The sequence below is a fragment of the Streptopelia decaocto genome (genome assembly GCF_964273445.1).
Source record: "Streptopelia decaocto genome assembly, chromosome: 8".
In the NCBI taxonomy this organism is placed as follows: Eukaryota; Metazoa; Chordata; class Aves; order Columbiformes; family Columbidae; genus Streptopelia; species Streptopelia decaocto.
Window position 1 is genome coordinate 317,072 of NC_138662.1, and position 27,127 is coordinate 344,198.

Genomic DNA, 27,127 nt, shown 5'->3' on the forward strand with positions numbered 1-27,127 from the left:
ATATTACATGCATAGAATTTCTGTCTCCAAGGAACCCTGAGAACACGAACATATTCTGTTTCCTCCCGAGGCAGCTACGGCACCTGAACGGCAGCCGGAGCAACGGGGGCGGGAGGATGAGACCCCCCAGGGCACACGAGCCGGTTGGGTCCTGACTCCCTCCGCAGCCAAACACCACACCTTGCTTTCATCCGCTCCAGTCATTAAAAATGAAAGAGTTCTTGTATATTCTTTTCAGGCAGAACCTGTCTGATCTGTTAATTCACCGACAACGTATTGAAGAAGCCACAAGAGCACCAGTGGAGAACCTTTCTTAGAAGAACCCTGGTAATAAATGTTTCTTGTAGAATATCTACCTCTTTTTCCGTACCCCGGACTGCGTTCATCCTGCGTGTCACTCTAGTTTTGGATGATGGGGGATATAAATTGTGCCAGATTCTTGTTCTAGGGAGGAGATGCTTTCACTAAGCATTGCTTACAAGAAGACAAAGAAATTAATTCAGTCATCAGGAAACAAATAAATAAATACAGGACTGCATTATTCTTCTTGCTCTGGTCAAGGCAGAATGAAACGTATAAAAAAAAAAAAAATCCCCTGTAAAGTGGCAGAAATTCCCAGGAAAAAAAAAATACTGTTGGAGTTCAGATCCTTCCAGGGCCCACAAGGGAGCAGATGTGATCTCCTCACAAGGCACTCGGCTCGGCTCACCTCCGCAAAGCAACCGGATCCACCAAGGGAGCGCAGGCAGCTCGTTCCTGCCCGAGCTCCCGGCCCCAAGCCCGGCCTTGCCCCAAGCCCCGGCCTTGCCCCAAGCCCCGGCCTTGCCCCAAGCCCCTGCCCCAAGCCCCGGCCTTGCCCCAAGCCCCGGCCTTGCCCCAAGCCCCGGCCCTGCCCCAAGCCCCGGCCCTGCCCCAAGCCCCGGCCTTGCCCCAAGCCCCGGCCCCAGCCGCAGCGCTGCAGACAGCCCAGGGGCAGCTGCTGAACTGCACATCTTCTCACACCCAGCTGCTTCTGAACCTTCACACGTCCCGGTGAGCACGAGCTGTCCCTGACTTTAACTACAAAAACCATAGGCTGGCTTTGGTCTCAGAAAGACACCCTTTCAGAGGTTCTTTGCATTTAAATTGTGACGTGCCTGACTCTGCCAAGGTCAAATGTAAGAAACCTCATCAAAATGAGGCCTCCATATCCACATACATCACATTAATCAGAATTTCACAATACTGCTCGTGGAAATAAGCAGTGGCAAGATTTCAGCCTCTATAAAAAAATGTGCAGTACAGATGATCCCAAGATCAAAGTTCAGCAGCAGGATTCGGCTCAAGGGAACCCCCCAGAGCTGTAGCCCATACCCACCCCAGCACACCACCCTGGGGAGCAGCCCCTCCACAGGAGCCTGAAGAACACAGACAGGGTGCCGAAGCCAGGCCTGCTCATCTTCCTAAACGAATAATCCTCCCCACACAAAAGCCAATAAGCTCTTCGTAATTTGTCTGACTGCAGCAGATAGGCCACAAGTAAATTCATGTTATCAATGCTACGAAACAACACAGCAACTGAGCCACCTGCGTAACCCAACAGACCAACAGCTTCTGTTCCATACACCACTTTCTCCCAAGCTCTTCCACATTCCTAAATATTCAATAGTTAAGAATGAGTGTTCAACACTTAAAGCTCTCAGTAAACTCTGTACACTGATTGAAACTTCACTCCAGTCAGACTGACACAAGAGACAGACATCACATTATAGAATAATATTTGAGCAACACAGTTTCTGGTTTACAGCAGTTGTGCTAATTTAGGCTTTACTCTATCCCCCGGACAGGCCAGCCAGCTCAGGTTAAAGCCCACTTGATTTAGGGTTCCTTTGCTTGCTTGAAGATGGAATTTGTGTCAGGAATGTCTGTGCAGTGAAGACAGTCCCAAAGAAACCCATTAGCCACACCAGCTGGCTTGGAATTAAATGTCAAGCAGGCTCTCTGAGCGCTGTCAGAGGTTATTGTATACCTGATCATCTACAAGGTTGTGAGGAAAAAAATTACAATTAAAAACATGTTAAACTCAATTAACTGTGTTGCATGACATTCAAAATAAATTCTGTATCTTCGGAAGCCAGTGCAAGAACTTGTGGTTTATTTTTTAGGATAAACTCAGCGAGACAGTGATTCTAGAGAAATAGCTCTAACTGCACCACGTCGGGAGATGACAGTGAGGCCTCCCAAGATAAATGAGCAGATAAAAAAGCTAACAGAAACACCAAGTTCTTGTTAAAACTATGATCATACTTCGTGTTTTTCTGCAGAGTTGTAAGCTAAGTTAGAATGAAGCTTGATGTTCTATTAATAGTTTTGTGTGCGCTACACAAACAGTGTAAAATGGCTCCAAGAAATCAGTGACAATTCTTAAATACAGGGAGATACTGGATCCAAACGACCTGGAGTCTGGTAATCTATAAAGCCAGGAAATCACAGCCCAGATCTCGAATTCAGCAGAAACTGAACAGCCACCACGTTGCATTGCGTTAATTTTATGCCTCAGATTTGTCTGACATCACACCAATACGTTCTGTTGCCATTGATTTAAACCGTAACAGATTCAGCACGCACTTCACAATATAGTGGCAAAACCAAACCCTATGGTCTGAAAAAATCCGTATCAGCTAAAATATGACTGTTACAGACTTTAAGAAATAATGTTGCGGCTCATAAAGGATCCGTCAAGTCATCAATTCCTTTCTCGCCGCCTCCCAGCCTCCACCCTCATCCCCTCCAGGATTCCCTATGCTTTCCCAGGTTTCTTCTCATGCATTTACTTGGATATTATGCCTTATAATAATATTTATATACGTAAACTCTTCTGAATTATAGGCTAAAAGAACTCACACCACTGCAAAGAAACTGCGCTAAGTGTGGTAAGAATGCACTGACACAGGGCAGCCTAACAATTCCTCCACCCCTTCCATGACATGTCTTACCACATGTCCCGCTCCCTGTTAGCAACGTACCTCTAAAAGAGCAGCTATCAGACTGCGGGGAGGCATTTCACTGGACACAAACCCCTGCTCCACCGTTCTCAAAATACCTTCTCAGCTGGAACAAAGGCTCTTCGAATTATTTCTCGCTATTTCAGCAAAATGCAAAAGAAATTCACGTAAAAACAAATCAAGACAAGCAATATTGCTTAATTATTGGATAAAAGCATTCAATAGGTTAAATATTTCATTACATTAAATTAATTTCAGTGCAATTTATGGAAATTAAAATAATCTCTGTTACTGCACAAATGACATTAAGTGGATTTCCTTGCAGCCAAATAAACACCAAAGCGTAAAGACACCAAATCACATTGAACATTTAATTAAATAGTTAGCCCACGGAACTTAATTCCAGCTATAAGCTGTACATTCATTTTCAACCTGCAATCTGTTACCCAACACGGGCAAACAGAATAACCACACATGGCTGGCTCCGGAACGGCAGGTAGAACGAAAATGGAAAGCAAGGCCTCAGAGAATGCAGAGGGTTAATTGTGAAAAAGGATCCGATATGTTTATCACGAAATAACAGACTTTACTTTCACATCCTGCAGGGCACAAAGCAATTGCCATAGGCAATGACGGCGTCTGTCTCGCACGTGCAGGCCTCACGTGAAGGATTCTGCAACAACGCCACCGCCTGTGTCCCCAGTCCCTCCCAGCATTACAACTCTCACAACTCATTTATCGACATTCACTCATCTTTTTTCTGGATTTGCAACAATTCTAGTTTAGAAACAGCTGGCAGTGGCCCCAAAACATGAGAACGTGACTGGTATTTTTCTCACGCTCAGTCTGAACGCACAGACAGATTCGACTGTCACGCTTTACACAGACAACGGAACCCTCGAAAAGCTGATCCTGGGGCACTATGAATAACAAAACTTTCTTTGCTCTGTTTCACCTCTTCCAGTTTTGCTGGGGTTTTTTTAATGAATACAGGTGTGTAAATATTTTCCTTCATATGTTACTACTTAAGCATTGGCTTAAAAAAACCCAAGAAATAAAGCACGCCTCTAACCAAAATTCTACTTTTGGTGACATAAGCTTAAATACAGAACACATACAGAAAGCTAACTGAATTTTGAATTATCCATCCAGACCAAAACTTACACATAACTAACCTAAGAAAAAACACAGAAGAAATCATTATGAAGTAGTGCATATACTTTTCCTGAAGCTTCTACATCTGCCACATCTTTTCAGAAAATAATGGTTCAGGAAATAAAGGTCTACAGAAAAAAAAAATTAAACTTCTTTGAAATCTTACCAGTGCAATTGGAAAATAAGATCCCCTAGAATGAGGAACAGGAAAAGGATGTGTTAGAGAAGCTGGCAGTGCCCACAGCAGCGGGGGAGCGCGTGAGCCCCGGCCAGTCCCTCCCCACGCGGGACAGAACCTCCGCAACGGTGTTAATAAAACATGGACTGTTTGTTCTCCCAGTCTAAAACAATATTTGGTACTTCCCGGGGCTGTAGATGGCTTCACTTCTTGCAGTGACAGCATTCAGGGATGCTTTTTGGCTGCACTTTTTGGGTGTTTCTTTCAACTCCCTTTTAAACTGTTTGTAATCATTCTGTGCAACCACGTGAGGAAAGAATTCAAAATCCCCTCCCCTTCTCCTAAGGCAGAGTCTTCACTTAACAGTCACTGTGCTTAAACCACAGTACGTAGTGTAGATTCATTCATCTTTATTGTGTCACGAAAAGAGAACCGTGAGTTTTGCCAGAACTACACGTGGAACACTAAGCACCCAGCCTGTGTACCTGCACGGCCTTCACCGTCAGAGGTTCAAACACAGGAACCACACTGATGTGTTTTTCTGTCTCTCTTATGCAGAAGATTATGGACGGGAAGCTATCATACCCACAAGAGAGAGCAGTCTCCCAAGAAATATTATTTTTATTTTACATTTGGGCCAGATACATTTGCCTTTAAATGTTGAGATGCTGCATTTTACAATAATGCAATAAAAAGTCAACTAAGTTGTTGTTGTTTATTTTTCTCCAATATGCGAGACAAAGAGAATCCCAAGTTTCTTTAAAAGAAGACACAGCTCTACAGGGGTTTTGGTACATCATGAAGTAACTCACATAACCATAGGAAAAGTGACCAGGAAGGACCACAGCACTTGAAAGAAGGTAACAGACATAACAAATCAAGGCCCCGTAGAGCTGAATTCTCACAGCAAACAGTAACGAGCAGTTTCTGCAGCTTGCAACAGGTAATCACAAATAGTAAGCACATGGAAGAGATTTTTTAAAGGATTCTTAATTATACCACGTACTCTATTTCACATAGGAAACAACAGGTATTCTACACTTCCTGGAGAAATTAGTTATAATTTTTTGTGCAATAACAGTCAGAGGAAAAGAAGTCACAAAGCAGCATTGTTTGTATAAATGTTTTCCACTTACTGCAATGAACGTGCAATTCCAGCCATAACATGAAAATAACCTCTTTCCCACTTAATAGGGAACAGGGATCCAGAGGGGAAAAGGAAATAGACAGTACTTAAAAATATATTTAGCGTCCAAATTGAGAAATATATAAAAGGTCTTCCGCTAAAATCTTTCTTTAGTAATTTACACACATACATTACGTTCGTTAAACGCATGGAATCCCATACCATACACCATGGGGCAAAATATGGTCTCCTGAAGTGGTCAGCAGAGCCCCCACTGCAGCCCACCCGCCGCTGCCTCGCTGGCATGTCACCTTCCAGCCTCGTGTGCCCGTCACCGGGGCCAGCACAACCCAGGACACGTCACCTTCCAGCCTCGTGTGCCCGTCACCAGGGCCAGCACAACCCAGGACACGTCACCTTCCAGCCTCGTGTGCCCGTCACCGGGGCCAGCACAACCCAGGACACGTCACCTTCCAGCCTCGTGTGCCCGTCACTGGGGCCAGCACAACCCAGGACACGTCACCTTCCAGCCTCGTGTGCCCGTCACTGGGGCCAGCACAACCCAGGACACGTCACCTTCCAGCCTCGTGTGCCCGTCACCAGGGCCAGCACAACCCAGGACACGTCACCTTCCAACCTCGTGTGCCCAGTCAACAATGTGCCCTTGTGGCCAAGCAAGCCTGGGGTGCATTAGGAAGAGTGTGACCAGCAGGTCAGGGAGGTGAATCCTCCTGCTCTGCTCTGCCCTGGAGGCCCCATCTGCAGTTCTGCATCCAGTTCTGGGCTCCCCAGTTTAAGGACAAGGAATTACTGGAGGAAGTCCAGCAGTGGGCTACAAAGATGCTGAGGGGTCTGGAGCATCTTATGAGGAGAGACTGAGAGAGCTGGAGCTGTTGAGCTGGAGAAGAGAAGCTGAGAGGGATCTGATCAATGGGATCAATAGCTCAGGGTGGGTGTCAGGGGATGGACCAGACTCTGTTCAGTGGTGCCCAGCGCCAGGGTGAGGGGCAGCGGGCACAGTCTGAAACACAGGAGGCTCCATCTGAACATGAGGAGAAACTTGTTTGCTGGGAGGTGCCAGAGCCTGGCCCAGGCTGCCCAGAGCGGGTGTGGAGTCTCCTTCTCTGAGACATTCAACCCCCCTGGATCCACCTGTGTGATCTGCTCTGTGACCCTGTGTGAGCAGGGCTGGGCTGGGGATCTACAGAGCTCCTGCAGCCCAGCCAGCCTGGGGTTCTGTGATTCTGTATATGTCTTGTTTTAAAAGTGACTTGAAACGACTTGAGCACCACCAGAACGTACAAATCTACTCTGACCAGTAACCAAAATAGGAGAAGAAAACAGAAGTGCACACGCTCGAACAGATCAGTGACTTGTTAGAAGTGAATAGCCAGACGTAGTAGTGGAGACCTACATTTTGCTATTGTCTCAATCTTCCTCTCATCACTACTTAATATTTGTTTATGATTGAAAGCAGAAACACCGTAGGATTAATGTGACTGCATTAAGGTCAGTGGAACAGCTCATAATACCACTGTGCCCCACTTCTAGGAATTAAAAAGAAAAATAATTTTTAAATAGACCTGCCAGATTATCAAAAGATCAGATATACATGCAAATATTAGTATTTTTTTTTTTTATGGTGATATATTATCTAGGGAGATCTATACTGGAAGTGCATAAGAATAAAGACAGCTAAATAAGATTCGGGTTGTTATGTCAGCATGACACTGTAGTTGTCATGTGTATGTACCAATTTGTTGGCTCCTCCTCTACCTACAGAAAGTGAGATATTGAGTTTGGAAGGGAGAATTAAATGAAGAAACATGGCAATTTCTCCCTCTCCCAAATGCAGTAGAGTTCTTGAATACTCCAGCACAGCTACTGGTTGAGAAGCCAATATTATGCAAGATTATTTTACTAACGATTATTAGTGGCGATAAAATACTGAAATTTTTATACAGTAGATCAACAAAATGTATACACATGTACCAAATGACACGGTAAATCACACCATGGAGCACCATAACAAGCACAGTAGTAACTCCCACATGCAAGTTCTTTCACATAATCCACAGTCAATCAATGGAACAAGTCACAAGATACTCGCAGGACTCCCGCAGAGATTCACCATCCCGAGATGCCGCCTGCAGCCTGAAAATCCATTCCAATACAAGTGTTTCTGATTTTAAGAGCTGACAGTTCCTCCTGAGAGCTCACAACTTGCTGAGACTTCACGCCTTTCGCTGGGCTTCCCAGGGGCAAAGCTTTCTTGCCCCTCCATTTTCAAGAATGGTGTTTGATTCCATTCATTGGCCCATCTGCCATGGCTGCTTTTAGCATCGCAGACATGCACGCCACACATTTTGGAGGGAATTTAATTATGCATGTTTTTCAGTGCCTAGCACAACCACGGGATCATAGAAACACTTACGTTGGAAAAGACCTTCAAGGCCACGCTTCTATCTACTATTGCAATACAAGTAAGCGTTGCTAAAATACACTGCTTGGAACTGCAATGGTTCTGCCTTAAACTATTCAGAATACCAACACATTCTAATTCTTCATATAATCTTTTTCTTCTGACATTCTATTACCCTCTTCAGACACTCTCTGCCAGTTGTTACGAAAGCGAGTATCATGAGATTTGCTTGAATAACTAAGGAAGCGAGAAAGCAATCCATGAAATGTCATTCCTGGTGTCAGCCTGCGTTCCAGCTGCTAACTGTGCTGGCTGGGCAAGCAGGAGCTGCTCTGCTCGGAGACAAACTGCCCTTGAAAGGCAGAACATCTGCGGGAGCCCTGGAAGCTCGGCGAGGGCACGAGGGCGGCCGAGCCACCGCTGAACCTGCCACGGGCTGTGGGCAGCTCCCAGCTTCCACAGAGATTGGTTATTTCTCTACTGGCCACCTACCTTCATTTTTATATAAAGGACAGACTGAAAATTTCCAAATTGCTTTTCCTTTCCATAGAAAAAAGACAGTGGAAAGCCCAGTACTTTCCTTCCCATGCAGACACTGAAATATGACATTCTAAAGCCTAAATTTCTCACGTATTTAAGAGAAGAATATTATCTGCTTATAACAATTTTATTAAGGACTACTATAAATGTTAACACATCTAAAGCTAATAAACTGTTCACCTCTACTTCTAGAAACGGAGCTCTTCATTTTGAAATAAATGAATAGGTTGGGTGGGTACATACGACCCACATCAGACACCACGATGATGGTGAAGTGGCAGCACAGTGCAGTCAGTGCATTCTGCCACTCCCGGGGCTGGGGCCATGCACAGCAAGACCACGCATTTCCATCAGCGGCCAACGCCGCTGAACTTGATTGTATTTGAAATCTAGACCGCTACTTGAAAACCACTGTATTTTATACCAATAACTGAGGATAAACACTCCTGAAAGAGAAACACTCCTTAACGCAGCTCATCATTTGGAGGCGAGTTCAAGGGAAAAGTTACATTTTTGCGTTTTTATTTAATCCGATGCTTTCCAGGCCAGGCTCAGCAAAAAGGGCATTAGGACACAAACACTGGGAGAAGAGACAGATGGAGCCACGGATGAGCTGGCACTCCTTGGCCACGATAAGCCAGATATATCCAGCTCTAAAGAAAGCAAATAAAGGCCAGAGATTTACAGTCATAAAGTTACAACTGTAACACACGGATGTTTTCCCATGAACCAAACAGACAACCTGGGCATGACCCAGAAAATACAAGCGGTTACTGCTATTGCCGCAGCTGCAGGAAAACTAAGCCTAGTGCATGTACCAATATTATTTTATTTAAAACAAGAACAAAAGATTGCTTTAGATCTATATTTATTGCATTGTAAGAGAGAAATTATAAACAGTTAGACAGACGCAAACTTAATTCCAGTGTTACGAAGCTATTATCAACTAATACAACACTGTTGTACTGGATGGACAAAAATACTCTTGAAATGCAGCGCAGTGTTTTGGGGGACCTTCCAATGAATGTGTCATTAAGTTTAAAATCAGAACAGAAGGGAAAAAAATATATCAGAGGAGAGTAATAAATCACTCCTCACTCTTCAATTTCCTAAATAAAAACCATTTCTCCTTTTAAGCTTATGGATGACAGAAGTTTCTGTACTGACATTGTTTATAGCTGTGTAGCAGATTTGTAGCCAGAATTCTGCTCACACAACTAATTGGTTTTTGGTTCAGCAGAAGAGAGGAAAAATTAAAAGCAAGTAATTTAAGTGTTTGTGTCTTGGGGTAAAAAGAAACAAAGTGTTGCTGGTTGGCTGGTTTTTTTCTCCTGTTTTTTTCTTAAACAAGAGAACAAAAGGCATGAGTTAGTAAATCAGAGTGTGATACTTGACTGTATCCTCCTTTTATCTGATAAACCACGAATCAGGACACTCATCTTGGGCTGGAAAAACCCATGTTCAGATCCATCCTCCTTCAGGTGGGGATCTGAACGGCACACCATAAATGAAGTCTGGGCTCCCAGCGAGGGAAAAGAGAGTACCAAACGTGCCCATTAACTGAGAACTTGCATCTCTCTATCTGCAACAGAATATTGCAGATACACTAACAGAATATTGTAAACAATCTACGATCATTTCACTAAAGGCTGCATAACAGAAAAAGGAGTAAAGATTGTATAAGACCACTTCAATTTTAACACCGCACTGCTGCTAAAAGAATTGACTTTACAACATTAACACTACTTTAACATAGCATGTGTGTATAAAAACCACATATGTAAGCAAAAGTCACCTATCCTTCAGCATAGGGCTTTAAAATCTTAACTGAACACAAAGTTTACTCAGTCCTCCTTTCTTAAATATAATCTTTTCATTTGCTTACAAGCAGAGGTACCTCCAGGTCTGCCTGCACAAACAAAGCGAAGAACATCCCCACTGCAGCAACCACCTTCTCCTTCCCCAAAGCCCCACTCGGCCATCAGGACAACGTCCCAGTGCCCCAGCAGCACGGGGCGGGAACGCGCCCCGCTCCATCGAGGGTTGAAACAAGTGCCTACAAAACTATTAAATAAGGAAAAGTAGATAAACTATAGTAAATAGACCGGATCCAAAGTATTTCTGAGATTTGTTAACTCCTTTCCTCTCACTAATTCTGCAACACGGACATTCCCCAGCTGGTCCCGATTCTCCGGCTCTGGCACCAGCAACCTGCAGCCTTGCTAAATAACTAAGAAGCGTTAATTAATGAAATAAGACAAATAACATTCACCACATGACAAAGAGCCAGATTTTGACATGCTAGCATATTCTGCCCGGCTATAAAACACAGCCCGTTTATGTAGCTTCAGTCATGGCCAGAAAACGTAACAAACAAAACCGAATGAGTGACTAAATTCCCTGCGTTGTTTCAAAGTCCAGGATGACAAATATGCATTGTTGTAAAATAGACAAATTGAGCGCAAAGTTCCAAGTATAGCACTTCAGAAACTACCACCATTCAGAAGCACGTGCATTGACAAGCTCCGTTCGGTTTGGTGTGTATTCCCGATCTGGAATTCAGTCAGCTGCAATTTTCAGAGCAATGGTTGGTATCTGGCGACAAATGCCATTCGAGGAGGAAGATTCCTTCCCCTCCATTTGCCAAACAACACATAAAGAGATAGTGTTTCTGTAAACACCATTTACTTGGAGGTAATGCCACCAATCACTGCAAATATTTTAGCACCCATGAGCTAAAAAGGATTCAGAAAGAAAAGGCATTTGTCTGGTTGCCATTGCTCAGGAAATGTCCTCAGCTGGCACAGCTTGGGCAGAAACATCTGGTATGTCAAATGATGCTCCAACCTGTTTACAAACCGCAGGCAGCTGAACCTCCCGCGAATGTTTGTTGCAATTAATTTGAAAAAATAAATGTTTAGACACTTTTGTTCGCTAAGGCATTACCATCACTGCACCGACTGTGCTAATGGTGTGCTACTGCCATCAAAACACATCCAGGCGCCAAGCAGACAACTGCCCCATTTTCCAGCCTATTTAACAAGCTGAAAACATAACTCTACTCATTCTTTATCTCCTTGCTGCAAGAAACTTGGGGGAAAAAAAGGGGCAAAGCTTTCTGGAGGTAACAGTAAGTTACAAAAATAAATCCCCGCAAAACACACACACAGAAGCACACAACCAGCTACTCTATTGAACGCTCCTGCTTCCAGGAAAACCCTAAAAATGAGGAAATGGCCCTGACACCATTGAGGGGAAGCTGCCCTGCGAAACACCGAGGGACACGAACAGCCCAGGGGTTTTGAATGACAAAAAGCAGAAGGTCAGGAATTCAGCTATTCAGGTATTTTACTAAAAAAATAGATTAACCGATCTTTAAAACAGAAGATATTAGTATTTTCTGGTCTGTATGGTTCATAAATTTAAAAGCCAAACACTATGCATGCTGTACTCATAGAGTGTTATTATTTAAAGCTTTGGTTTTTCATACAACAACAACAGATGATTCAGGCTGCATCTCAATGATTGAACCACATATGTTTTTCCATCACATTACTAAACCAAAACATCACACTTCTATACTTTTCCCCCTTTCAGTAAAAAAATATGATTTATGCCACAAATTCCACTCCAAAACTACTGGGACCCCACTCTTCCCCCCCACTGACTGAACGTGACGGAAACGACCAGCTGACAAATCCACCTCTAACACCTCCAGAGCTGCCGAGGGACCCGAGTGCAGAGTTCTGCTGATCCTGCTGCTTCAAAATCAGCTTTTCCTCCAGAAAACGTGAGTTTCTCTTTCGCTAGACATCACAGATAAACAGAGAAACAAGTACAGTTGCTAATTCATACAAGCTATTTAATCACTTAACGGTGGATTTCTTTCTGCAATTGGAGAATTCAGTATCACAGAATCCCAGAATGTCAGGGGTTGAAGGGCCCTGGAAAGCTCATCCAGGTCAATCCCCCCATGGAGCAGGAACACCCAGATGAGGTTACACAGGAAGGTGTCCAGGCGGGTTGGAATGTCTGCACAGAAGGAGACTCCACAACCCCCTGGGCAGCCTGGGCCAGGCTCTGCCACCCTCACCGGGAACAAGTTTCTTCTCATCTCTAAGTGGAACCTCCTGTGTTCCAGTTTGCACCCATTGCCCCTTGTCCTGTCACTGGTTGTCACCAGAAGAGCCTGGCTCCATCCTCCTGACACTCCCCCTTTCCATATTGATCCCCAGGAATGAGTCCCCCCCTCAGTGTCCTCTTGTCCAGCTCCAGAGCCCCAGCTCCCTCAGCCTTTCCTCACACGGGAGATGCTCCACTCCCTGCAGCATCTTGGTGGCTGCGCTGGACTCTCTGCAGCAGTTCCCTGTCCTGCTGGAACTGAGGGGCCACAACTGGACACAAGATTCCAGGTGTGGTCTCCCCAGGGCAGAGCAGAGGGGCAGGAGAACCTCTCTGACCTGCTAACTGGGTTGCAGAACACCAATACCTCTGATTTTGAAGACCAAACTCTTTGTCTCACCCAATATCTGCCTCTTCTCTGAACCAACAGGCGTATTTATCCAATCACCAACCAGGCAGAATGACGACAAAAAAAAATCAATATTTTAATTTACCATAAAAGAAAAAACAAACATCCCTATGGACAGTCCCCTTGTTTTCATACCAGACAGTTCCATGCAACTGCTCACTTATAGGCAGTCAAAAAACCTTCAGGATCTGAAATATTTTCAGCGCTGACTTAAGTGTCCATACAGTAGGATGGAAGGTATTTAAACTTCTACTAAAATTAATATTAAACATGTGCCTTCGGCTCACTGCCCATAATTTGGTGACATGAGACCTATTTCATCATTAGTATCTTCAGCACAAATAGCAACAATTCAAGTCTAATTCTACGGTACATATTGCTTGTTTTGTATTTAAAGACATTAAGACTACAGAGTCATCATCCTTGTCAGCAGTATGTAAAAATAATAAATAATACTCAACTCAGCCTCCAAGTAATATCTTTTTAAGGATCAGCTATCCCAAATAACAAATCCTTGCATATTTATTAATTATAATATGGTAGCCAGATTAAATTCATTCTCTCGATTTGTGGGCCTTGTCTACATGAAGATTTTATTACAAAGCGGATTAGGGCAGGGATTTTTAAGCACAATCATTCCCCTGCACTAGAAATATCAACTGTATGGTCTAGCTTAATTATTTGAAGTGGATTAAACTAAAGTACATGAAATAAACTGTTGCCAGACAATGGCAGCGCTCACAGTGTGGAACAGCCGTGCCAAGGACACGTCCGTCTGATGGTCCACGTGCAAGAAACACGGCTTGAGCAGACACCGCACTGTTTTAACATGAGCCCTTTATCAGTTTTTGAAAACATAAATCAAGACTCATCAGGGATGGATTTAGTATTAGAATGCAAAGCTATTCCTCAGGACTTTATTGTGCCATTTATTAGCTGTCTCCAAATCTTTCGTTTCCTCGTGGAAGTTTATTTCCTCCTCTTTGCCAGCAACAGGCTTTTCACTACGCTATCCTGAGAGAATAACAACCAACGTGGTTTTTTCTCATCCATTCCGTGTTCTCGAACGGGGCCGGGGGAAGCGCAGGCGCAGCGTCCCCCCCGGAGCCGACCGCACGTTCTGCCCGTCCTCGTCTGCATCTGCTGCGCTGGTTCCTCAATAACAAGATTATGCTTTAAAAAACTCTGTTTATAACAGAAAGATCCGTTCCCAAACTCTTTCTTTTTATACGAGACAAATACAAAATAATAATTCTTCTTAATATTTGGACACTTGCTGTTCAACACAATTGTGGGAAGAAAAACTGTACCTTCAGTAATTCTTTGTGTTTAATTAAACGCTACCCGCTTATACTGTGGTCTCCTGAAAACTCAGATCCTGAAGGGTTGAGAAACCAGCACAAGCCCAGGAAGGACAGTGTAGGGAGAGAAGAGGAACAGGAGAGTCACCAGGAGTATCAAGCACCTCATTATACACTTGATTATTGCAACTGCACAATAACCCGCACATGACGAGCTTTCCAGCCATTAGCATTAAAAGGACAGTGACAGCCACAGGTCTGACCGGTGGTCACTTCACGTAAAGCCCGCACACGAGTCTTCTTCGGTTCAGCCTTCTGTTGTTGTTGTTAGTACAGATCCACTACACCACAAGCTTAAACAGTTGTTTACACCACAGTTGTAATGGTGACAAATGCAAAATGACAGTATCAATTTCTTCTCCACAATTAATCTTCCCCACGACACAGCAGTTAACCAAGCGTGTTTCATAAATTGTCTTTGATAACAAGTGCAGAGTGACTTTAACTGGGGAGTTGTTGAAATATAGTATCCAGTATAGTTCATTAAATACAACAGAGGTGCAGCTGAAAACAACATCTAGTGCAAATGTAGCACTGAAGGTCAACCTTGTTGATATAGGTGCAGCTGGGAAAAAAAAATAAAAGGAAAAAAAAGAAACAAACAACCCCAACCAACCAACCAACCCACTCATATTCATTTAAGAAACCAATAACCATGCAGGGAAATCTCTATAGCCATACATCGCTCTCATTTCTTCAAGTGCTGGTAAATTTAAACACATTTGTTTTAAACAAAGTTTGGTTTGTATATACACTAAGATGCTTCTATATTACCTGGCACTGCAGAAAGTGCCAACAGAGATAAGAGGATCCTTCATGTTAGAACAAACTGAATTCATAAATCCTGGTAATATCCCCGCTACATACAGCCAGGCAAACAAGAATAAAATTACATACCTTCCAGTTTTCAGATATAAACCGTGTTTTTCACCTAGAACAGGTAATCGTGCTGCTGGGCTGCCGATGTATAGAAATCATCAGTCTGAGACGGGATTGAAGCGTGTCAGGGTGTGAAAGTTTGCAATTTAAGACGTCTGCAAGAGGATCAAGGGTTTGTATACAAATAATACCAAAACCAGCATATAGCTTAGATGAGAATATCTGAGGTGAGTTCAACCACCTTGACAAGCAGATCTATGGTTTCACTAACATAATCTACCCGGTAGTTAACTGGTAGCCCCGTCACGTCAGGATGGCATAAAGCCACATTCCTGTGCTCTCCATTCAAAAAATAGGATAAAATGTTGATCATGAAATGCGTAAAATGCATCAGGAGTTACATTTGACAAATTCCTATTCCAGCACAGAAACAACAGACTCAGGGTAAGACAGAAAAGTTTCCGAATCCAAATTAATCTGAAATCCTTACTGAAAACTTTGGAAGCAGGCAGCTTCACGTGTCATCAGAAATGACAAAAAGAACCTGTTGGGATTTTTCTTCCCAATGAATCAACAATAAAATTGCCTGTATGTATCACTTAAATACAAGAAACATCACTGAACTAAATCCAATAGTTTGTTCAGATACTGAGTATCTGAAAGTAATCTGATTTACAGAAAAATAATCATTTCATTCCTGGTCATGACTGGAGTATTAGAAACTCTGTATAGAATCCTACATGTCAGAGCAAATGAATCGTGGATACAGAAACAGAGGCGGGAGCCCGCGAGCACACCTGGCACTGCGCGGCAAACCCCAAGCTTAAGTGCTAAACTCCAGACTAAGTTCGAGCTGTTAGTACCCAGTCTAACACGGAGAGAAGCCTGGCTGGTGCCATTGCCCCAAAGCTGACGCTAAAAGCGCAAGTTCAGCGGCTGGGCTGGGCTGCTCAGTTCTTCCTTTGAGCAGCTTCTCCCATTCTGGGTGCGCAACATGCTCAGCAACAGCACAGACTCGGAGGCAGCACAAGTTAGAAGCTGCAGAGCAGCATAAATCTAATTAAATCTAAGTGGCAAGACTAAAGGAATGTAAATTAGAACCAGATACAGATCAGCTTCCTCACATGCAAGTTGCACTGAATCAGACTTCCTCTGCATCCTCTAAATCAGCCCAACATTCCTACCCTGTGGAACTCAAACTAGAGTCTTAGGCAACAGTTAATCAAACAGAATGCATCTAGCTTGAGAAAACTGAGAATACGTATTCAAAATATATTTTAAAAACTGCAGTCAAAAGAAAACAGGTCTAGCTTTTGCATTTTCTATGAAATCTTAGTTTACAAGAGAAATCCCTCAGGCCAAAATCACAGTTGAAATTATTTCCTCGAGGACTTCCACGGCTGTTCATTTCCCCAAAACCAGTCAGTACCTGGAGCAATCAACCCAGTCCCACCACAGCGGGATCGGTAGCAGCTTGGTGCTCAGCTGGCAGCAAGGTGAACATGATCAACCAACAAAACCGATGTTCATTATAAAGCTAAGAGCCAGTAACAGAGGAGCTCGCGAGGGTACGGAACCTTCACTGTACCAACTGCTGAAAGAGCGAGCTACTGCTATCTTGACTACTTGAACACACACAGAAATTCTGGGACTTGCCCGATACACTGTGTTGATTTACTTTGCAATTACTTTACTAAGTCTATTAGCAACAGCAGTAAACCAATTATTCTATTCAACATATAAGGCAATTATTTTTCAAAAAATATATACAGAATAAAGGAACAAAAAAAAAAAGAAAAGCTGAATTCAGCTGAAAAGGTGATTTTACACACAGCAGCTACACACAAAAGCAGTTTGAAATCCAAAATACCTTTTTTCTAGTTAGCACCTATTCAAGTTAGTATCCAAGATCCAGACACTTCTGAGTGCTCACACTACTCAGAAAAAGACAAAGGCATTTCTTCCTAAGCACGCAGGTAACAACCTGACCTACAAAGCAGCGCTGCAAATTGCTAGAACTTAAAATATTACTCTAATAGTAGTTAGCCCATCTTAAACACTTTTTGTGAACGTTAAAAGCAAAAGTATTACCCAAACGATGGGCAGCACGAGGCCCTGTTGCTGCAGTGGGCGTCACTGCAATGCTGACATCCTGTACTCACCTTGTAGCGGAACTGACGGGAAAACGAAGCGCTCGGTACTAATGACAGCAGTCTACCTCTTTGCTTCTTAGGACTGGAAAGGAGTCTTTGCAACCCTGTCATGCCCACCCAGTTACATATTCCTAAACAAGAACAAGTCTAAGTGATACAATTAGAGACTGCGAGTTCCCAAATTGTCCTTGGTTTGACAGCAGCTCCATTACAACTTTTTGGCTATTAAAAAGGCAAATGTAATTGGGGAAAAAGAGGGACACCTTCATATGAATGGTTAAGTACCTTTTTCCAAATGACAGGAATGATTCTCTCCTGCATACTAACCAATCCAAATGCAACACATTGGGTTTGCACCTGAGGAAGACGACCTTTCAAGGGCTTCTGACGGCATTTTTTCCACGTGTCTTAGTTTCAGTGAAATGCAAAGACTGGTAAAGCCAGCACATACATACAGCACAAAGCATCTGGATCCAACAAACAGAGAACTGGGTTTCAGACTTACGTTTCTCATCATCAGCATGCACTAGAGACGCTGCTCTCGACAGAACATCCAGTGGAGTCTCCATTCCTCTCCGGATCCTGCAAAAGTCAAAGTTCAAACAGTAACCTCAGAGATTGCTTTGATCCAGAGGAGTCAATAAACTTGTACTCGCTGCTCTTCTACACACAAATCGGAATTATCCAAAGCTTAGAAGCCATTATGACATTTTCTTGCTTGTGGACATCTAGTTGAACACCGGCCACGTGTACAGATAACAGACAGAAAACTGTCACTTGTATAATCACCATCACACTTCAGTAGCTGCTTTTCCCCATTTTTCTCCCCTGACAACACTTAATTCCCACATATGAAAAATTAACCCCATTACATAAAAACACACATTTCAGCACTGTACTAAAAACTGACCCTCCCATTAAAAAAAAAAAAAGGTACGTATTACAGCTTACATAAGCCTCTCAAAGATTCACATGCATAGCTTCAAAACTAAAAAAGAATTTCCAATATGAAATTCCAAAAGTTATGAAAGGGGAAGGAGGGAAGAGAACAACGTGTTGTCAAGATGCTTTGTTAAAAGGCCAGCAACTCGTATGTGTTTTTAAACGAGCGAGCAACGGCATAGACAGAACTGTTATGAGAACAAATGGAGAAAGGGAAAAAACTGAGGACTGCTAACAATTTTGTCGGGTTTTTTTCCCTCATAAAGCTAGCATGCCAGTCTGCCATAAGAGCTGTTACTGTAACTAACCTTACAGTGTGAACTTGTGCGGAAAAAGGTAGTGGCAACTACAGAAATCTCAAACACATGGAGATCGACTTAACAACAAGCATATGTTTGGGAAGCAATTTCCTTGACTTAGCACTATAAATAATAAACCTCGCTATCCTCCCGCCCTCTGCCTAAATAATGCCAAAGTCTTTAAACCTAGTCAAAGATTTTTAAAGCATAAGAGAAAGAATTTTTAAAGTGTTTTTAAGTTAAAAATATATATACATATATATATTTCCGGTAAAGAATTATGCCTAGTCTTGTTTCCACAGAACTGTGCAAGGAGAAGAGACCTGCTTGAAATAACTGAGTACGGCGGTGAGGACAAACACATGATCCGCCCGGCCCATCACAACCGCCTTTTGCTCAGGAACACTATGGTAACTCTAATTATAACATCGGTTAACTCTGCCATTTAAAGACAGTACATGTAGGCAAGAGGTTTTAGAAACCAAGATCTTCGATTCTTATTTTACTAAGTCTGTCTTCACTATGTACTTCTCTGTATCATGTTTGGCCACACTCTTCAAAATCAGAGCAAAGACTGGGAAGAGTGTTCACTATAGATGCATCCAGCATCGTCCCACTTCCATCGCTTACACCTGGACTCTTGGTTTCTTTCCTGCTTTATCCTTTCTTGGAGTTTAAAATGACACCGCTTTATTTCTCCTCAAACCGTTGACTCCTGACCCTCTCACACAAACTCCTCCAACAGAGTGAAAATTCATTTGGAAAAAATAATATCGAAACCTGTATGCTCAGATGATGCAGCTACAGCAAACCAAAGGTGACACATGATTTAGCACGAACCAGCTTTGGTTAGTGCTGAACTTCAAAGACAGTCATACAAAGCCTTTTGGTCAACTCTTTAGAGAAAGCCTCTTGAAAAAGAACAACGCAAAGGATACTAAGATGTCTTTTATTGAAAACAAATTGCTATTTTCTTCGAGTTATCAGTAATTTTCCAATAATGGGAGCAGCAGATGCCCAGTCCTTTCCGGAACACTCTCCTAGTAAGAGAATGAGCTGGTGACAGAGTCCACATTGCGAGAAGGAAACAGGAACTAAGTCCTAATTCTATTCAGGAAATTAGACACTTTAAAAACAACTTCACTAAAACCGGCCTCAATATAGTTTTGTAGCTTTGCATATTATTTAAGTTCATATCATGAGAGAGCTGCAGAAGTGTTTCTCTAACAGTCAAGGTCTTATGGAGAATGTTGGTCCATTCAAGAGTTTCTTTGAAGGGATGCTTGTTAAAAGAGACCTGCACATTCCAGAGTGCAATACATGCTGCACACGCAGTTATGAAAATTACCTTTAAGGAGCTATAAACATCCAGATTATTTTTTCAAATAATATGAAATATCCCTCTATCCCTAAATTAAACAAAAAGCCAAGGGTAACAGTTCAAGAAAGAAATAAAGTTTGCCTGCCAGAATGAGGGAGAAGGAACCTTCTCTTAGAGAGTTCAAAGCCTAAAAGCCTAACTCCACCTGGGCAAGCACGGCGAGGGCTGCAGGCCCACGGGAACGGCCCATCGCCCGCTGCAGTCGCGCCTCGGAAATGCCAGGAAAGGCCCATTTCCAGGGTTCTGACAAGAAATAAAAAAAAACAGAAGCCACTTACAAAGGAGACTTCTGATAAAGGCAGCTAGTTCTCCGTGCCACGCAGAATCCTGCCCACGCAGCAGAAACCACCCTGGATCAAAGCTGAATTTTTATAAATACCCACATCGAAAAGTGCTGTGTGCACGCACGGCACATCACAGCACCAGATCTGCCCCAGCGAAACAAAGACCAGTGAAACACAAGTGCACAAACTTCACAGAATCCCAGAGTGTCAGGGGTTGGAAGGGCCCTGGAAAGCTCATCCAGTGCAATCCCCCCATGGAGCAGGAACACCCAGATGAGGTTACACAGGAAGGTGTCCAGGCGGGTTGGAATGTCTGCACAGAAGGAGACTCCACAACCCCCCTGGGCAGCCTGGGCCAGGCTCTGCCACCCTCACCAGGAACAAGTTTCTTCTCATCTTTCAGTGGAACCTCCTGTGTTCCAGTTTGCACCCATTGCCCCTTGTCCTGTCACTGGTTGTCACCAGAAGAGCCTGGCTCCATCCTCCTGACACTCCCCCTTTCCATCTTGATCCCCAGGAATGAGTCCCCCCTCAGTCTCCTCTTGTCCAGCTCCAGAGCCCCAGCTCCCTCAGCCTTTCCTCACACGGGAGATGCTCCACTCCCTGCAGCATCTTGGTGGCTGCGCTGGACTCTCTGCAGCAGTTCCCTGTCCTGCTGGAACTGAGGGGCCACAACTGGACACAAGATTCCAGGTGTGGTCTCCCCAGGGCAGAGCAGAGGGGCAGGAGAACCTCTCTCAACTTCCTCTGGACAGATCTGATTTAAACACTATGGAACCAGTTCTATAAGGATCTTACTTGTTACAAAATCCTAACTGTTGGATTTAAAAAGACACAAGCCAAAAGCTCTGTTACAAGAGTTCAGGATATTTCTGTCTACCATAATTTCAAACATTAGTTTAATATGCTACTTGGTGCTTTCATTTATCAGTGACTGCTCCCACTCAACATTCCCCTACTCCGCCATCTCACCTACACAGCAGCAAAGAAGCATTCTGAAAAATTGAAGACACGGAATATAAAATCATATAGATACAATGTCTGAAAGCCAAATTAGTTACTAAGCACTGATCCCCCAGTAAGTTTGTTCTGCAACACTTGAAGAACACAAGCCCCGTTAGTGTGACGAAATAGCACATTATCTTCCCCTGTCTTTTTCAAGCTTTTGCAAATTCCGTGCACACAGAGTACCCTCGGGTTTGCAAATGCCTGTTCAGGTTTGGGGTTTTTTTTAATTATAGAGAAATTAAAGCTTTTGAAAATGAACAGTCAAGTGATTTAATGGACTTACACAGCACCTTCCAAGCACCAGGGAAAGCACGCGGGGAAAAACCCTGAAGTCGCTGGTTTGAAGCTTAAGCAAACAGGCAGGAGAGAACACGGCACCAAGTGCAGACTGAACAATGGGACATTCACTCTATCCCAGTATTAATCACAGCGAGGCATGCTGGGGGAGATTCGAAGTAAAGAGAAGAACTTTACGTTTAACTTTTAAAAATGGGTGAATAGCGAAGGTACAGATTGGAAAGAGCAACATGAAAGATTTCATGTCTGCAGCAGTCATCTCCATTCTTTTGTGCGGAATGGACCTTAACTATTAACCAAAGTAACTAGTTAGATGACAGAAGCAAGAAAAAAGTTAGGTGATGAGAACAAGAGGCCTGTGCAAAAGACATGTTGTGCAGATAGGAAAAAAAAATCAGGAGACTTTACATATAGCTGGGACATGACGATCTGAAGAGAGGTCACAGTCATTGGGATGCTCAGATGACAGCTCTGATGGACACGCGGAACAGCAGCACGACCAACAGCCACTGCAGACACCTGCACAAGAACCACGCGAACACAGACACCAGCGGGACGTGTCTCCTAAACCTGCGGAACGTGAACTACAGACACACGGCTACACGGTACCAAGGAGAGAGACACGCTGAACGTTTCGATGACGCAGAAAAAAACTGGGTGCTTGAATTCATGTGTCTGGTGAAATTACAGAGAAAAGGTTGGAGGGAGAAAAGGGGGATAACTAAACAAAGTCCATTATAACAACAAAAAAGACACTGAAGAAACAATCAAGAGTGAGGACTAAAGTGAAGTAAGTGTAGATAAACATAAGGAAAACAAGAGTAATTGAAGAGGATGGTCAAACAGGTCGAAAGCAGCTGACATGTAGGAATCATACAGAATCCCAGGATGTCAGGGGTCGGAAGGGCCCTGGGAAGCTCATCCAGTGCAATCCCCCCATGGAGCAGGAACACCCAGCTGAGGTTACACAGGAAGGTGTCCAGGCGGGTTGGAATGTCTGCACAGAAGGAGACTCCACAACCCCCTGGGCAGCCTGGGCCAGGCTCTGCCACCCTCACCAGGAACAAGTTTCTTCTCATCTTTCAGTGGAACCTCCTGTGTTCCAGTTTGCACCCAAGGCAGATGCAGGCACGATACTGCCCAGTCAAATTCATCACCACAAGGACCGAGAAACTCCGGCTGGTGTCAATGGCAGAAAGCTGAACTGAGGAGGAAATCCAGGCTCAACTTATCAGCACAACCAATAAGTCCACAGGGGGAAGGAAGCTAAAGCAACAGCTTGATGCAAACCAGGTCAACATCTTTTCTTTTTTAAGATAGAGGAGAGTGAAGTGTATTTGTACTGTGAATGAGAATGATAAGCACATTGTATTTACTCAATGTGTCCTCAACAGCCACATTACTTCCAAGTTCCTTCAGCTGCACCTAGAGCAGAGCTTCTACTTGTGAATGCATAAATCTGTGTTGAGATATTCCTGTGAAATGTGAGCTGGAAGTGCTCAGTTTAGTCTGATTACCACGCAGCAGTGAGCATCCTTCTGCATATTCAACTCAGTCTTCAGAGGGACTTCAGGCCAAAGGAATCATCAAAGTAATGCCTTTTTAATGTACTTATTCAGTACTTTGTTTCTTCTTACCATGCTTGTTTTGCATGTGGAAAATGTGTTTGAACAAGTAAATCTTCAAATAGAAACAATGATTTCAGTTATCATACAGAAAATTATAAGCTTAAAGCAAAGCTCTGGCATTTTACTTTGTGCTTTTTGTTTTCTTGTTGTGTAAATCCTCCTTAACAAGTTAACTTTATAAAAAGAAAACTATTAATAATGGGTTTTGAATTAAAATCTAACAAATGTAAGAAATTAAAGGTAGAAAAGTCTAGCCTGACCATGTCTTGTATCTACAAGTTCGCTCAGTCCAGCATATGTTATATATTCTGTTGCAAACACGTCACGCGATATCTAACCATAGTAAAAGGAACTGAACCAAAATTACCTTTTACAACAAAACATTCAAATGTATCTGAAAACAAACAAATTAACCTTGGTGTCTCCAAACTGTTTAGTTACCACAGCTACATATATTTAAACAAGAACCTCCCAAAACCTTATAACGTAACGTGCTTCTCCAGTTCAGATGCCCCAAAGGTCTGGACCCATTATTTTCTCTACAACCAGACTGTCAGCTCTACCCCTTTCAGCAGCACCTCTGGGTGCTCGGCGCTTCCGATCCGTGCGGTGAGGCGGGTGCGGGAGCCCGGCGGCAGCGCCGGCAGCGCTGCCCTCGGGAGCCGCGCAGCGGAGACAGGGCGCTGGCGGCACGGCGCCCTGCGCCCCAACACCCCGCTCCCGCGGCGCCGGCGGCTCAGCAACGGCTGCTCGCTTCCAAATTCAATGCGAACGCACAGCGCAGACACACCTGCGTTCTACCAGGAGACCCGTGAGTTATTTGTGACTGAAAGCCGGTCTCGTAACTGATCCCAAAAAGCCTCGTGGCCTGACGCCAGATATTGAGATCAAAACTGGTCTATCAACAAGAAGAAAGAGAGAAGTCGGGAATTTAAGCAAAACACACTCTGCACTAGAAAGACCCTCACAAGCAGGCAGACAGGAAAGAAGAGCCTTAAGAAAAGTTGGTGTATTATTGAGGCAGGAGAGGCAGATCACTGCCAGACTTTACACACTTTTGGATCTAAGGGTTCTGAATATCACTGTCTGCAAAGAGAATTTCACTGAGGTTTCACAGCCTGCAGTTTGTTCCTGAGGAATGTTCTTTGAACACCTCCCTACCCTAGAGAAAAGCTAGTCAGAAAAACTGTCCTGTGGGAGTCCTGGAGCTTTTGATCAATTAGTCTTCTTTGGCTTAATATACATAAACTATCTTTAAGGCCCTTCTCCAGACATCTTAGCCCTTATTTGTATTTTCTTCTTTGGTTTAATTAAGATATGTCTGTTGTTTCTAGTTCCTGATAATCCTGAAGCACAAAAAGAGTAAAAGAGAGTGAATTGGCTTCATGGTTTCTCAAATATCAGTAGAAACGGTGGTTAAACTCCCATTCATTGCACTTTCAGAAAAGGGCTGCACCAGTATCACGTGCGGTCAGCTTGACTGAGAAAATCAATTACTTCTGATTATCTCTAGGTAATCAGCCTGACTGAACAGACTGAAACTGCACTGCTAAAGATTAAGTTTAAACATCTCTACAAATGGAATATACCAGTGGCAGAGTCAGAAGCCTGAACAGTGCCCGTCGGTCTCATTGCGGGTGTTCACCACAGGACCCTCGCTCCTGATGGAATTTCTCTGTGAGAAGAGCGCAGCCCAAAGCGCAGCCTCTCGGAATCACGGCGTGAATTTAAGGCAGAACTCAAACACTCCTTGCTTGCTCCTGTTGCCCTGCACTAACTTTCCAGATAGAACTGAGAGCAGGACGTTTCCTAACGCTGAACTTCCACATTTCTGCTGGAACCCGCGCGGCGGCCCGAGCGGGGCGGCGGGGGGACCCCCGGCCCCGGCAAGCGGGGGGGGACCCCCGGCCCCGGCAAGCGGGGGGGGAGACCCCCGGCCCCGGCAAGCGGGGGGGGGACCCCCGGCCCCGGCAAGCGGGGGGGGGGACCCCCGGCCCCGGCAAGCGGGGGGGGGGACCCCCGGCCCCGGCAAGCGGGGGGGGGGACCCCCGGCCCCGGCAAGCGGGGGGGGGGACCCCCGGCCCCGGCAAGCGGGGGGGGGGACCCCCGGCCCCGGCAAGCGGGGGGGGGGACCCCCGGCCCCGGCAAGCGGGGGGGGGGGACCCCGGCCCCGGCAAGCGGGGGGGGGGACCCCGGCCCCGGCAAGCGGGGGGGGGGACCCCCGGCCCCGGCAAGCGGGGGGGGGGACCCCCGGCCCCGGCAAGCGGGGGGGGGGACCCCCGGCCCCGGCAAGCGGGGGGGGGGACCCCCGGCCCCGGCAAGCGGGGGGGGGGACCCCCGGCCCCGGGGGAGCAGCGGCTGCGCTCACCCGGGGAAACTCCCCCGCCCGCGGCGGCACCAGCCCCGCTCCCGCCCAGCAGACGGGCCCGGGCGGGCCCCGGCAGCGGTGGGACGGCGCCGGAGAGCCCGGAGAGCCCCGGCGGCGGGGCGGCTCGGTGCCCCCGTCCCCACAGCCCCGCGGCGGGCCCGGGGTGGTTCCGCCCGGCCGCCCCTCCCCGGCAGCGCAGGCTCAGCTCCGCCGCCCGCTCCGGGGAAAGTCCCGCGGCGCGGAGCTCGGGCCGGGGCCGCCCCGTCCCGCCAGGGCTGCCCGGTCCCGCCCGCCAGCGCCTCCGGGGCGACGCTCCCGCTCCCCCGCCACTCCGCCCAGCGCCCCGGGAGCAGGGGCGCGCTGAGCGCCGGACGGCGGGGCCGCTGCCCCGGGCCTACCGCGGGCACCTGTCCCCGTCCTCCCGCCTCCAACTTTCGCCCCGGCCGAGGCCGCTCCCGGCCCGCGGGCTCACTCACCAGCGTGCTCCCGGGCGGGCGGCGGCAGCGGGGCTGGGGCGGCCGGGCCGGGGGAGGAGCGGCAGGGGCGCGGGCCGGTTGTTTACGCCCGGGCCAGGGCCGCGGCGAGCCCGGGAGCGGGGCGGAGCAGGCGCCGCTGTGCCCCGGCGCCGCTCGCTGCACGGGCCCGGGGAGGAATCCCAGGAATGATGGAATCCTGCTCCTAGCAGGTGGGCACAGCGGCGCGGCCCCATTGGCTGGGCCCGGCTATGAGGTCAGCATAATTAGGGTAATGAGGCGCTGACATCACATCCTCGCAGGTAGGGAGCGCGGGGGGCCGGCAGGAAGACGGAGCCCCGCCAGGCCCCGCCCCAGGCCCCGCCCCTCCCGCCAGGCCCCGCCCCTCCCGCCAGGCCCCGCCCCTCCCGCCAGGCCCCGCCCCTCCCGCCAGGCCCCGCCCCCGCTCGGTAACGGGCCGGCGGGGGGGGCGGCGGGGCTGAGCCCGCCCGGGGAACACACACGCAGACGCGGGTCCTGCGGGGGACGCTGGCGCAGGGGCTCCCTGACTCCGAGCTGGGTGTTAAAAAGCGCTTCTGGAACTGAGGGCAAACAAGAGAAAAGGGTCGCTGCACAACAGAACAAAGCAAAGCAGCTGTTAAAAGCAGAAACGCGTGCATTTGCAACTGAACCGCAGCGCCGCCCGGCAGCTGTGAGCACACACACTCAGAGCACGCACAGGGGCAGGAGCAAGGTGTGCAGATGCTCGGGTAAAGCACAGGGCGTTACAGCCATGGAGCTGATACAAGGGGAAGATCCCGCAGTTTCTGTAGTTCCCGGTGACTGCGGGCGCTCCTGACGCGTATTTTTACCGCATCCCTGTCGTATTTGATATGACTCACCCAGCCAGCTGGGGAAATTGCCAAAGTCAGGCTGGTGTGAAACTAGAGCCGAGCGCTCGCTGCAGTCACCAAAGAGCCCTCCTGCACCTCCCGGCACGCGAGCTCCCATCTACGGTTACACACGTCTGAACGGGCCAGGAGCCAGAACCACCCGGTTCCCTCCAGACCGGCTCCCTCGGGCCAGCGCTCGCAGCACAGTCAGCCCAGCTTCAACAGCGGCAACACCCAAGCAACTGA

The 27,127-nt window shown here is 46.2% G+C and overlaps 1 protein-coding gene across 1 annotated transcript in view; it reads right to left on the reverse strand.

The window, feature by feature from the left end:
- Window positions 1–26,250, reverse strand: part of VGLL4 (vestigial like family member 4) — a 95,878-nt gene extending 69,628 nt beyond the window's left edge. Inside the window, exons 1-2 of the mRNA XM_082060061.1 lie at window positions 26,013–26,250; window positions 17,835–17,911 (exon numbers count right to left, since the gene is read on the reverse strand). Of these exons, the coding sequence (XP_081916187.1) occupies window positions 17,835–17,911; window positions 26,013–26,245 (310 nt within the window). The 5' untranslated portion in view covers window positions 26,246–26,250. The remainder of the gene's footprint in view (window positions 1–17,834; window positions 17,912–26,012) is intronic.
- Window positions 26,251–27,127: the final 877 nt, after the last annotated feature.